The 12957-nt window shown below is 56.3% G+C and overlaps 1 protein-coding gene across 2 annotated transcripts in view; it reads right to left on the reverse strand.

Annotated features, from left to right (window-relative positions):
• Nucleotides 1-12957, reverse strand: part of CUBN (cubilin) — a 215101-nt gene that overhangs the window by 54003 nt on the left and 148141 nt on the right. For both annotated transcript variants that reach the window (XM_029077265.2, XM_029077266.1), the window contains exons 36-40: nt 11342-11474; nt 4564-4769; nt 3843-4027; nt 2011-2203; nt 420-617 (exon numbers count right to left, since the gene is read on the reverse strand). In XM_029077265.2, the coding sequence (XP_028933098.1) occupies nt 420-617; nt 2011-2203; nt 3843-4027; nt 4564-4769; nt 11342-11474 (915 nt within the window). The remainder of the gene's footprint in view (nt 1-419; nt 618-2010; nt 2204-3842; nt 4028-4563; nt 4770-11341; nt 11475-12957) is intronic.

Consider the following 12957-nt stretch of genomic DNA (forward strand, 5'->3'; position numbering starts at 1 on the left):
AAAATGAGGGTTTGAGAAAAATGATTTTAGAAAAGTGATCTTTAAGCACAGACGAAGTGCTTAAAAAATGCCACAATTATTATTATCATCACTATTAACTCTTGTTGAATTGTTCTCTCCCCACTGCTTAGTGGAATGCACACTGTAAACCCTCAATAGATTCGACTGACATTATCCTGATCATGAAAGGCTATTATCCGTAATAATTACTATTTACCAATCATGACAAACCTTATTAATTTATTATTGTCAGCATTAATGACTCATCACCGAGACTACTAACAATTGCTAATAGCAGCAGTAGTGATAATAACTAAAGCTGGACTTCTGGTCCCAGCTATGAGAAACAGCTATGGGTTCCGGGCCTGTCCCTCCCTCTGCTCGGCTCCCGCGGGACGCCGAAGGGCGACACCTCTTACCGTCTCTGATGACCAGTTGGTCATAGTTGCACGTCTGGTGGGATTCGAGGTCCAGCGAGAGCACATTCAGCTCCACCGTCGAGTCTGGAGCGTGGAGGAGCCAGGTGCAGTCTGCTCCGTTCCTGTAGTCTCCCGGCCAGCCCGGAGAGAAGAAAAACGCCGGGCTGTCTCTTGTGCGAAGAACACCCCCGCAGGCCCCTGGGGACGACATCCATCCAGTCCATTACCTCCCGGGACTGTTCCCCAGCCCCGGACCTAAGTCCTCAAGTCCGGTGCACTAAATCTGAAAAATGCCGTTCTTCCCCTAGTTGGATTGTCCAGAGTCAGCGGGTCCAAACCCGAAATATTTTGAGACGGGGCCTGCTCTGGGCAACCGGCAGATACAGTTGGGCCCCAGGTCAGCAGAGGAAACCCGAAGCCATCCCCACTGCTGGGCCGGCTCGGGGGCAGAGTGGGGTCCAGGTGAGAATCCAGCTGATCCTGCTCCCGTCCCCTGTTGGAGAGTGAATTTCAATGCTCTAAGATCATCAGCGGTTACATACTCTCTTGTGTCCAACGATGAAAGCTAATTCTAAGCCCTCCAAGATCCCCATCACTTCCCTCCACCAGGTTTCTGCAGCTTTCCCGACTCATCCGCCTGGATTCTGAACTCACCCCCCCGCATCTCCTTGGTCTCCCCACATCCCACACCTTCTTCTCTACTATATTCATTTCCATAACGTGTTTTTTCCACATCTCCAGAACGACGGATCTTGCTGTAACCGCTTCTGTATTCTGGGGACCCCCACTTTCTGGGGCTACTAGATAGGAAGGCCCAAAACTGGGGGGAAAGAGCGTGTGGTGGAAGCGGAAAAGGTGGAGGGGGAAGCACGGGAGAGCTTCAGATCAACGTTCCCAAGCTGCTCTTCCCCCAACCAACCTAAGCCTCATCATCGTCCAGCTTGCCTCAGTCCGGTTGCCCGACTTTGCCACCCCAGAAGGTAAGACTGGTATGGCAGGGAAGCAGCGCGGTTCAGTGGCTTGGGAGTCAGAGGTGGTGGGTTCTAATCCCGACTCTGCCACTTATCAGCTGGGTGATTTAACTTCTCAGTGACCTCATCTGTGAAATGGGGATTAAGACTGTGAGCCCCACGTGGGACGACCTGATCCCCTTGTATCTACCCCAGCGCTTAGAACGGTGCTTGGCCCGTAGAAAGCGCTGAACAAATACCATCGTCATCATCATCATCACTTTGGAAGCAGCCAGTGCAGCCAGTATAGCAAAGCAGCAGTAACATCAAGGCCCATTGCATCAGGGCTGTAGAAAGAAAGCTGCAGCGACGGAAACAGAATAGTCGACGTAGAAAGGTGGGCCGGTAAAACCGTGTCAGTGGGGCAGAGCGTTGGCCCAAGAAACAAGTAATTCTTCACTGGAGAATTCACACAGGCAGACTTCGTCAGCCTGTTTTCACGGAGGCGACTTTTTCGGGGCCGAAGGGGAACACCGTCCTGCGGGGAGGGCGGCCGCTGGTCAGCCGCCAGTCCGCCTCTCCTCCTGCGGCCCACCCGGCTCGCCCCTGCTCACGTGCGCTTATGCTACCCAGGGACGAACCTGGAGTGATGGTGGGTGGGGGGCCCTCAGGGGCCGCCACCAGGTGCCACTCCAGGAGGAAGCCCCTGCCGGTCCTAGAAGAGTCGGAGAGGAAGTGGAAGGTGATGGAGGGACCTGTGGAGGCGAAGGTGGTGCCAGTGAAACCACAGTAGGAGCCGATGAGGCGAGAGTGGATGCTGGGTCCGTCGTGGATCTGAGTGACAGGGAGGGAGGAAGGCATTAGCTGGACTCCGCCTGTCCTGCTCGTTCCGGCCGGGCCAACCTGAGCCGGGCGCGTTGGACAAGACAGAGGCGAGACGGACTAGGAACACCCCCGGTCGGGCACGGAACCCCGATCGCCCCACGGTCCCCTTCCTCTGTCTTGGGACAGGGGCTTCCGCAGCCCTACCCCTTCAACGGTGCACGGAGGAGCGGTGAGCAGCTTAGTTCCCTTCTTCAACCCCCGAGTGACCTCCCCTCATCCTTCTCCATCACCCCAAAAGTCCCAGGACCTGTTCCTCTCAGAGCGGCATCCTGAGGCCGCCCACGGGTCGAGGCTCAGAGCTCAGGTTAACCCCGGTTGGGGGGATCAGAGAGTCACCCCCAACTCCCCAGTGGCGGGGCCATTTAAGTCTCAGCACCCACCCCATGTCTTTCAGAGGTGGTTCCGGCTGGTGGGGCGATCACAACACTGCAGGGCCAGTGCAGGATGGGAAGACTCTGTCCCCGTGCCCCTGGGCCCTCACAGGGCCGGACCCACATGAAGCCCAAAGCCAGGGCCTCCGTCGGGGGAAAGGGGCCACCCCGGTGGAGGCCAGGAGCAGAAGGCGGCCTGTAAGGGCGTAATGGCAGCCGGGAAAAGATGAGCCACCTGGGGTGTCACTGGGTGTTGACGGCGCTGAGGCACTGTCCCCTAGCATCTACCTCGATGGATGCCAAACCTGGGTCCATCAGCTCATCGCTTTCTTTGGCTACCAGCTGGTGGCCAGAGGGCCTCCTCGGCTGGGGCCGAATCGGCCAGTGAACCCCAGGGCCTGGAGGCGGTTGCCCCTTGAGAGGCTTCTCTGGACCAAGGTAAGGGAATCTGAAAAGGGGATAGGGAGGTTCCTGAGAAAAATGAGCCCCGTTTTCCAGATGAGGTAACTGAGGCACAGAGACGTTAAGTGACTTGCCCAGCAGACAACTGATGGATCTAGGGTTAGAACTCAGGTCCTCTGACTCCCAGGCCCCTGGTTTATCCATTAGGCCACACTGCTTCTGCCAGGAGAAGATCCAGATTTAACCCAACCCCACCCCAGACACCCGGACCCCCAGCCAACAGGAACTGCCCTGCTTTCCTGGAACTTCCCCGCCCGGCTGCCTTTTCCCTCCTCCCTGAGGGGACACTGAAGTGTGAAGAGTCCCGAGACAGAATCAGTAGTTTTTCGGGCCCCTAAAAGCCGGGCCTGGCGCCCAAACTCCGAGCTCAGACGCCAGGTGGGATAGTTGACTGACTCCATCCCTGAGGTTGGAGACCCTGACCCCAAGGGCTCAAAGAGGCCTCATTCATTCTCTTCCGGCTCTGCCACTTGTCTGCTGTGTGACCCCGGGCAAGTCACTTACCTTCTCCGTGCCTCGGTTACCTCGTCTGTAAAATGGGGATTGAGACCGTGAACCCTACGTGGGACATGGACTGTGCCCAACACAATTTGCCCGTACCCACCCCGGTGCCTGGCACGTAGAAAGCACTCAACAGGTACCGTAATAACCGTAATTACTATTCAGCAAGCCATGGCTGGAATCCAGCCACGGGATTGGCTGCCGGAGGCATCTTCACCCCCATTTCCGCACCCCGCGTCCAAACGTCAACTCACCGATAACTTGTCATAGTAGCAGCCGGTCGACATTTCAACGTCTAGCTCCTGGATGGTCCCGTGGACAACCGAAGAGCTGTTGCCATTCACCGTCCAGCGATAATCCGAGTTGTGTGGGTAATTCTGGGGCCACAGCGGAGAGGCGATGAGCCCGCGGGAGCCCATGATGTTATCGTTGCCGAAGACTGGGAAATAGGGCAATGTAGAGGGATGTGAACAGGGACCCTCCGACCCCGACTTTCGCTACCGGGGAGTGGGAAATGGGGAAGGGACTCAGCCACCCTGACCCTTTCAGAAACGCTGCTGGCTCTCGGGGAAGGGGAGTAGGTGGAGGGGGGCACCTCCAAACTGCCTGAATGGGAAGGGGGCTTGATAGGATGGGGAAGGGGGAAGTCTGGCCTGGAGGACGGGGAGAAAGTGGGACCGGCAGCGCTGAGTTAGCGCCTGACCAAGGTGGGTCGGGTGAGCCGGGCCGGGAGGTCCTAGAGACCTCCAACTGAGGACAGCGGCCCCGGAAATCGTGGGACGCTAGTCAATTTATCAAGTCGGAGCACTTTCCAGTCCCGGAGAGGAGGCCGGGATTCCTGAGTGTCTTCCACCTTCCCAAACCGCGGCTGATGTACAAGTGAAACGGCACGGGGGTGAGGTGGGGGGCTTTTTGCCTGTGCTACGGTAACTGGGGCCCAGAGCCCGGGGACCACCCTTCGGAACATTCACTTGCCATGAGCAAACGCAGCCTGGAAGCCTCGGCCCGTGACCGCTCCATCGGAGACAAATCTAAGCCACAGGATATGACCCAAAGTGGATGAGTAGTTGCGCGGCAGGGTGCCGCCACAGAAGCGGCCCACCGGGTGACCGGTGGCATTCCCTTCGCGGATCTCCAAGAAATCCTTGTGGCAGTCTTGGCTCTGCTCCAGCTGGAACATCCTGGGGGAAACAGCGCCGGAGGTGAGGGGCTACCCCCAGGACCCGGGGATGTGCAAGGGGAGGGCGAGAAGAGGGCCACGGGGCCAGGTACAGAAGAGATGTGGGTGGGGAGGGTCCAGGAATGCTTCTCAGAGCCCGAGATTGCAGGAAGAGAAGGGACCGATTACTTGGCTGCGGTCTCTGAGCCGGCTGGGCCCGGTGAAGCGGCAGCTCACATCTCCCAGCCCGGCCCGGTCTCTCCCGGGCCCGGGGGGCAGCCCCTCGTGTGGGTGGGATTCCTTGGCAACGGCAGGGCAAGCCCAGGGTGGGGCAGGCTGGGCTGAGCAGGGCCAGTCTCCTCGAGGTCTACCAGATCGCGTCCCCTGGACTTCTCAGAGAGCAGAAATGATGCAAAGAAATGAGTAAAAAGTCAGAGTAAAAAGACCCTAAGCAGGTCCCATCTGGATAGCCAGGGGCAGAGCTGGGATGGAAACCAAAGACAAAGCTGGGGAGACAGTGGGGAGAAGTGGGGGGACCCCGGGGAACAGCAGACGGACAACGGGGAGGAGCAGGGGAGACGGGGGAAGCGAGGGAGGGATGGCTGGGGAGGTTGTTGGGGATTGCGGTCGGGTAGGGTCACCAGATAGTCAGATGGGGCTTTCTGCCAGCTTCCTAAACCCCTCATGAAAGAAGGATCGAACCCACGGGAATAATTCATTGTGGCAGCGTATCAAGTACTGTTCAAAGTCCTGAGGTAGCTAATAAGTAGATTAGTCCCATGGGGGGCTCGTCGTCTAAGGAGGAGGGAGAACAGTTATTGAATCCCCATTTTACAGCTGAGGAAACTGAGGCTACTTGCCCAGGGTCACCCAGCCGCCCCAGAATAGAACCCAGATCCTCTGACTCCCGGCCGCGCTGCTTCCCAGCAGGAAGGGCAGACCACTGGGCTGGCAGAATGCAGGTTAGAGAAAGGGTGAAGGTTTAGGTGAGAGCATTTAGATGTTTTTTAGATCTTGAGGAAAACGGCCTTCAGCTTCGCTGCTGTTCGGGGTACTGTATTTTGCACCGAATCAGTGCTCTGCACATAGTGAGTGCTTAATAAATACAACCGAACGAATGAATCCAGGGCTCGGAGGGCAGCAGGAATCAAGCCATAAACCGGGCCCCCGCTCCTCAACCCTGACCGACTGCCTGAAGTCTTTTTTATCTCTTTCAACGTGGCTTCGTGGTTCTCCTCGCGGATTCTCCCCGACTGCCTCCTCCTCCTTTCCTCCCTTCTCCGCTCCCGGGGCTGCCCCACCTCCACTCTCCTGCCGAGAGGCCTTTATGCACGATCCCCTCTTCCCCTGCCCCTCTGGCTCTAATTCAGGGGTGGTCTACACCTAGCCCACGGTCCCGGCAGGGAATCCTCGAACCACCCGCCGGGGCAGGGAAATCGTGACGACTTTTGCCAAAGGGACTTGGGAACCTGCTATCTCCCGCTATCGCCGTTTCTCAGGGAGCCTCCTGGGTGAACGAAAGTGGGGAAGAGGTTTGGTGGCTACGTTGGACACCAGTAGGAGGAGGATCCGGGGTGATGGACGGGCACCTTTAGCCCAGAGCCGCCGCTAAATGCGGCTTCTCGCTTATCTTCCCAATGGAGTTAATCCTGTGTTAGGAAACGATTGCAGGAAAGGGCAAATTAGGCCCGGGATAGGGATACTGACATTAGGCTTAGTGGAAAAAGCAAAGGATTCACAGTTCCACCAATAGCCTTCTTAGGTAACCTTGGACGAGCCACTTAATATCTCAGGGCCTCAGTTTCCTCATCTGCAATATGGGGATTCAGTACTTCTCCCCGGTCTAGACCAGTTCGACTCCGGGCTCTGCCACCTGTCAGCCGTGTGACTGTGGGCAAGTCGCTTCGCTTCTCTGGGCCTCAGTTACCTCGGGATTAAGACAGCGAGCCTCACGTGGGACAACCTGATGACCCTCTATCTCCCCCAGGGCTTAGAACAGTGCCCTGCACATAGTAAGCGCTTAACAGATACCAACATCATTAGTATTATTTCCTACCACGAAAGGATCACGCAGCAGCCGGCCGTCCCCCGTCCCCCATTCAGAGGGTCAGTCCGCCCAACTCCTGCAGTCAGGGTTGGAAGGCGACGGCTGTTTATCTGCCGTTGGTTGGCACCCTCCCACTCTTCCCCGGCTGCAATCTCCGCCCCCGCGGGGCTCCTGGGATTTCATGGTGACAGAGGACTGGCTCTGCCAACAGAATCGGGTAAAGTTCCCGGCACAGGACTGAGGAGGCTCGTTATGGTCGCGCTTGCGGGCGGCTTTCAGGGCCCGTGGGACGGCAGCGACTCCCGCCTCTGGGGATGGACCCTTCAACTGAACCCCTTCAGCCCAAACCCCCAAAGCCCCTCCCAGTCGCCCGGATTTCTACGTCCCTTTGTAAATGTCCCTGTTTTGCAGCGAGGAGAGCGAGCAGAGCTCAGAATCGGCGGTTAGCTAAAGGTGCTCCAAATAATTTGGGGCTTCAAGAGGATATGACTCGGAAACATGTGGCTAGCGTTTCCTGAAGGCCGCTGGCTTTAAAGGTTAATGGGAAGAGAGGTTGCCAAAATGAACATTCAGCCAGGTACGTCCAAGGGCGTGAATGCTACAGCCTTCTCCTCTGCTGTGTCGGGGCCTACACCGGGGTCTGCGGTGCGGAGGGTCCCGCGTCGGGCCGACGGTAAAGAAAGAACGGTGCTTGGCACTTAGGAGGCCCCTAACAAACACCGTCATCGTTATTATTAAAGAACAGGATCACCTGGGAAACACCCCTCTGATTCGGGCTCAATCCCCATCTGGGACTCGGCCCGCCCCACGTATCCTCGTCCGAAGGGAGGTGAGGAAGGAGAAGGAGACTGCGGAGCTGGAAATGATAATAATAGTAATAATGTCGGTATTGGTTAAGGGCTTACTATGTGCCGAGCGCTGTTCTAAGCGCCGGGGTAGATACAGGGTCATCGGTTTGTCCCCCGTGAGGCTCACGGTCTTCACCCCCATTTTACAGATGAGGTAACTGAGGCCCAGAGAAGTGAAGTGACTTGCCCACAGTCACCCAGCTGCCGCGTGGCAGAGCGGGATTTGAAACCATGACCTCTGCCTCCCGAGCCCGGGCTCTTGCCACCGAGCCACGCTGGAAAGCTTCCAGGGGGTGGATAATACTAATAATGGCAATAACAGTGCCATGTGTTAAGGGTTTACCGTGTGCTAAGCAGCGTGGCTCCGTGGAAAGAGCACGGGCTTCGCAGTCAGAGGTCATGGGTTTGACTCCCGGCTAGGCCACTTGACAGCTGTGTGACTTTGGACAAGTCACTTCACTTCTCGGTGCCTCAGTTCCCTCATCTGGAAAATGGGGATTAAGACTGCGAGCCTCACGTGGGACGACCCGATGACCCTGTCTCTCCCCCAGCGCTTCGAACAGTGCTCTGCACGTAGTAAGCGCTTAACAAATACCAACGTTATTAAAACAAGGTGGATCTCAGGGCAGCTGGCCCTCCTTGCTCCGTGGTCCCTCTGGCTATTCGTGCCCCCGGCTCCCTGCTCTCCCTGTCTCCACAGGACTGAAACCGAAGTCCCGTCCCGTCCCGCAATTCCTGGACGAGCACCCAGCATCACACAACGAGACCATATCGACACCCCCTGCCCCGTCGCCCCTTCTCCGCTCTGTTTCTCCGTCTTATTTATATATAAATAAGTTATTATTTATAAGTTATTATTATTATGGCTGCACCCGGAGCAGGGACTTGCGCAGGGAGTCTGCGAAAGGATCCCACTCCCTCTTCCCCATCGCCCATGAAGCCGGGGACAGCCCTGGGCCAAGGAGACCCTTCCCGCACGAATGCGTATGCATCCTAACAATGTTGGTATTTAAGCGCTTACTACGTGCGGAGCACCGTTCTAAGCGCTGAGGTAGATACCGCGTCATCGGGTTGTCCCACGTGAGGCTCCCAGTTCATCCCCATTTTCCAGATGAGGTCACTGAGGCCCAGAGAAGTGAAGTGACTCGCCCACGGTCACCCAGCTGCCAAGCGGCAGAGCCGGGATACGAACCCGGGACCTCTGACTCCCCAGCCCGGGCTCTTTCCACTGAGTCACGCTGCTTCGCTAGCCTACAGAATGAAAGATCGGGGTGTAGGGGGAGGGGAATGGGGAATCAGGGTCGCCACTCAAGGATCCTCCCAAAAATCTGGGAGTCCTCCTGCCCCAGAACGGGCCCAGCCACCCGTAGCCACGAGCGAGTCTCCCTGCGCCCATTTTCAACGACCGGGGGAATCTGAAGTTATTTCAGGTTTGAGAGATTCCTCTTCCACGCCAGTGAATCTGTTTCGCCGGCAAACATTTCCCTTCGGTGTTCTGGTAGCTTTTACGGAATCCCCGCCCACTCTTGGGACTTCCTGGCACAACGGATTTGACCGTTTTAGAGGCCTCTCTTGCTTCCCTGCGTACTCTCTCCCAAGATTCAGCGCAGCGCTCGGCATACAGTGAGCGCTTAATAAATACTATTATCATTTGCGTCCAAAAGCGCCTTATCCCACTACATCCAGCCTCCCGTTCCAGCCGCCCGTCCCGTGATGTGGGACGAGACTTGAGACCCTGGTCCCAGAGAGAAGCAGCGTGGCTCAGTGGAAAGAGCCCGGGCTTGGGAGTCAGGGGTCATGGGTTCGAATCCCACTTGGCAGCTGTGGGACTGTGGGCAAGTCACTTCACTTCTCTGGGCCTCAGTGACCGCATCTGGAAAATGGGGATGGAGACTGTGAGCCTCACGTGGGACGACCTGATTACCGTATCCATCCCAGAGCCTAGAACGGTGCTCTGCACATAGTAAGCGCTTAACAAATACCAACATTATTATTATTATTATCCTCGCTCTATCCTGGCCAAGCTTCCCCATCCCCGAGGCTCTAAATCCCCAGGAGGCTTCTGACCTAAACTGTGGGGCTCTCCCAAATTTCAGTTATTAGTATTAGTAATGTTGGTATTTGTTAAGCGCCTACTACGTGCAGAACACTGTTCTAAGCGCTGGGGTAGATACAGGGTAATCGGGTCGTCCCACGTGGGGCTCACAGTCTTCATCTCCATTTTACAGACGAGGTAACTGAGGCCCAGAGAAGTGAAGTGACTTGCCCACGGTCACACAGCTGACAAGTGGCGGAGCGGGGATTCGAACCCATGACCTCTGACTCCCAAGCCCGGGCTCTTTCCACTGAGCCACGCTATTATTATATGGTATATTAGTAATCCACCCTCAGCTCCAGCAACCCCCTTTTTGAACACTCTTCTTTCAGGGCACTTCCCTGATAGCGCTATTTCATTTTCACGTCACTTTGACCTACGGGATTCGCTAACTTTGAAAGAACGTCGGAAAGTTTACTTGCTTTAAGCACTCTTCAGTTCTGATGTGTTTATTTCTGCTTATCCCATTAGAGTGCAAGCTCCCTGTAGACAGGAACACTGTCTTGTGCTCCTGTTGCGCTTTAGTACAGTGCTCTGCACACAGTAAGAGCTCAATAAATACGATTCAATCAATGTAGAGACCTGTACTAAGTGCCTGGGAGAGTACAATGATCGTATTTCCATTATTTCTGCTAGTCTTCTACTCAGCAGTGAGACTTTCTCAGGAATCCCTTGTCGCTCAGCGCGGCGAAAGCAGAAGGAGGTGAGGCAGAGGGATCGGGGGGCCGAGAGGGAGGGAAGGAGAAAAGAAAGGAGGGAAGGAAGGAAAAAGGGTGAAGAGAAGAAGGAAAGAAAGGAAGAAGGGAAGGAAGGAAAAAATGGGGAAGGGAAAGAGGGAGGAAGAGAGGATGGATGGAAGGAGAAGAGGCAGGAGGGAAGAAAGAATGGAAAAAGGAAAAATAGAAGAGGGGGAAGAAGGAGTTCATGAAAGAAGAGAGCCAACACCACCAACTGGAAATCTAGGAGAGAATAACTTCTCCCCAGGAAAATACTCAGCAAAATTGTTTGGTGCCGGTTTCCAACTCCAAATTAGCCTGGGCCCTAATCCCTGATCCAGCATTCAACAGCAGGATCAACTAGGTCTTGGGGAAAATGCCATCTGGGAGAACAGAATTAGTCCTCAGAATTGAAGTGGGACAGCTTCGAACCCCTCCCGTGGTGGAGAAGGGCCTTAAAGAGTCGGAGTTTGCCATTTCTCCCAAGGGCGGGTACCCTAAGAACCCCGCCCGGTTGGGATGAAGGGTGATCCTGAGCCCAAGGGGGGGTCCCTGCCCAGGCCCTCATCGCCCCTCCTTGGGACCTTGAGCCCCTTCAGTAGGACAGCCTCTCTCCAGCTAGGTGGTCCCCGGTGGTCTTCTTACCCCTCTTCTCCGCCTCCCACCCAAAGGATGCCAGTTCTTTTCGTAATGCACCCGATCATCGAGGAAGGAAACTGCCTGCAGGTTCCCTAGGGCACCACCGTCTTCTCTGCACGAGTATCCTGGGCCCGGACGCACCGTTTCCGCAGCTCCCCTTCCCGCAGCACTTTCCTCCCAAGGCTCTTTTCACTCACGCCCCCCCGCCCCCGGACCTCGCACCCCCAGCCCTGTTGGGCCCAGGTTTACACGAACGACAGCTGGAACTGGTTTCCGGGAGAGCTGAGAATGGTCCAGACGCATTCTGTGTTGGTCGGATAGGGGTCGGGGTAGCCGGGGCTGTTGATGACTCCTTCGTCCACGTGGAAGGCTCCTCCGCAGGCTTGGGGGTGGGGAGAGGGAGGTGGGGAGAGAGAGAAAGAGCAAATCGATAAAGGATGAGCACAGGCCATCCAGCCGGACTCTCTCTTTCGGCAGAGGGAGGACACGGTGCTTGGCCTAGAGGGGGGAAGAGCCTCCTCTACCCACATATCTCGCATCTCAGATTCTCCACGCAAAGGAAACCAGCGCGAGAGCAGCGCGGTCAAGTGGATAGGACGTGAGCCTAGGAGTCAGAAGGAAGTCTGGCTGTCAGAAGTGTTTTAATCCCTGTCCCACCATTTGTCCGCTGTGTGACCTTGGACAAGACAGCTTCTCTGTGCCTCATCCGTAAAATGGGGTCGAGACCACGAGCCCCATGTGGGACCCAGGCCGTATCGAACCCGATTAGCCTCAAATACCCAGTATCTGACACAGAGTAAGTGCTTAATCTCCCCGCAAGAAAACATGAAGGGGCGTCTTGGTGGAAGTGGAGGGAGGGTAACTGGGAGGGTGATGCCCACCTTACTACAACCATTAGCCAGTGGCAGGGCAGATCCTGTGGACAAGCTCTGGGAGTGTGGCAGGACGGAGGGAGTATGGTGGGGGGTAGCTCTTGGAGTGTGGTAGGCAACAAGGAGGATGGAGGGGCGAGCAAGGCCACGGCATGGCCTTGGGCTTGTCAGCGGGGTGGACGGGAGGGAGGCACGAGAGTGACAAAGAGAGTGTAGCTGAAGCATGGCAGGACAGCGCGGGGAGTGGGAGCGTGGCCTGGGGCTTACCTGAGAGTGGGGCTTAAAAACTGGAGGTACTGAAGCAGCAGAAAGCTTTCTCCTAAAGATCCCCTCTCCCCCGAAGCTCCTCCTCACTTCCTGCTGGGCTATCGCCGCTAGGCCGACTCCACCGGGGGCCATGCTGGGAGCTATTCTGGGGCCATGTTGGAGAATCACGCAGGGAGCTATGATGGGAGCTGGGCGGGGGGCGGGCCACGCTGTGACATCATGCTGGGGGCCTTGGGAACATGCTGGGCGTCACGCTGGGGGTGGAACTGACTCCCCTCTACCCTACGCGGGGGCAAGTATGGCAGATGAAGTTTAAGGAAATGGGCCCAACCCCAAGACTCTCTCTTCCATCTCCACATCACTTTTGAACGTATCTGTCATTACTTCTATTATTGTCTACCTCCCTCTGTAGGCTGGAAACTCTTTGAGGGTAGGCATTGTGTCTGTTTATTGTTGTGTGGCGCTATCCCAAGCACCGAGAACAGTACTCTGCACACAGCGAGTGCTCAGTAAATACGATCGACTAACTGACACCCACTAGGCATGTCCTTGAGATTAGAGCCTCCTTGCTCCAAACGGTAATCTGGAAAATCTCTGGTCTGGTACCGGCCTCGCCGTCCGTGGGATCGGCAGAGAGGCGGAGCGCCAAGTCTTAGGGAAGCCGCCTCCAGTCCCCAGCCTGCAGTTGGCCGGCCGGACTCCAAATTTCCGCTGAGCCTGGCTGTA

The sequence above is a fragment of the Ornithorhynchus anatinus genome, chromosome 13 (assembly GCF_004115215.2).
Source record: "Ornithorhynchus anatinus isolate Pmale09 chromosome 13, mOrnAna1.pri.v4, whole genome shotgun sequence".
Classification (NCBI taxonomy): Eukaryota; Metazoa; Chordata; class Mammalia; order Monotremata; family Ornithorhynchidae; genus Ornithorhynchus; species Ornithorhynchus anatinus.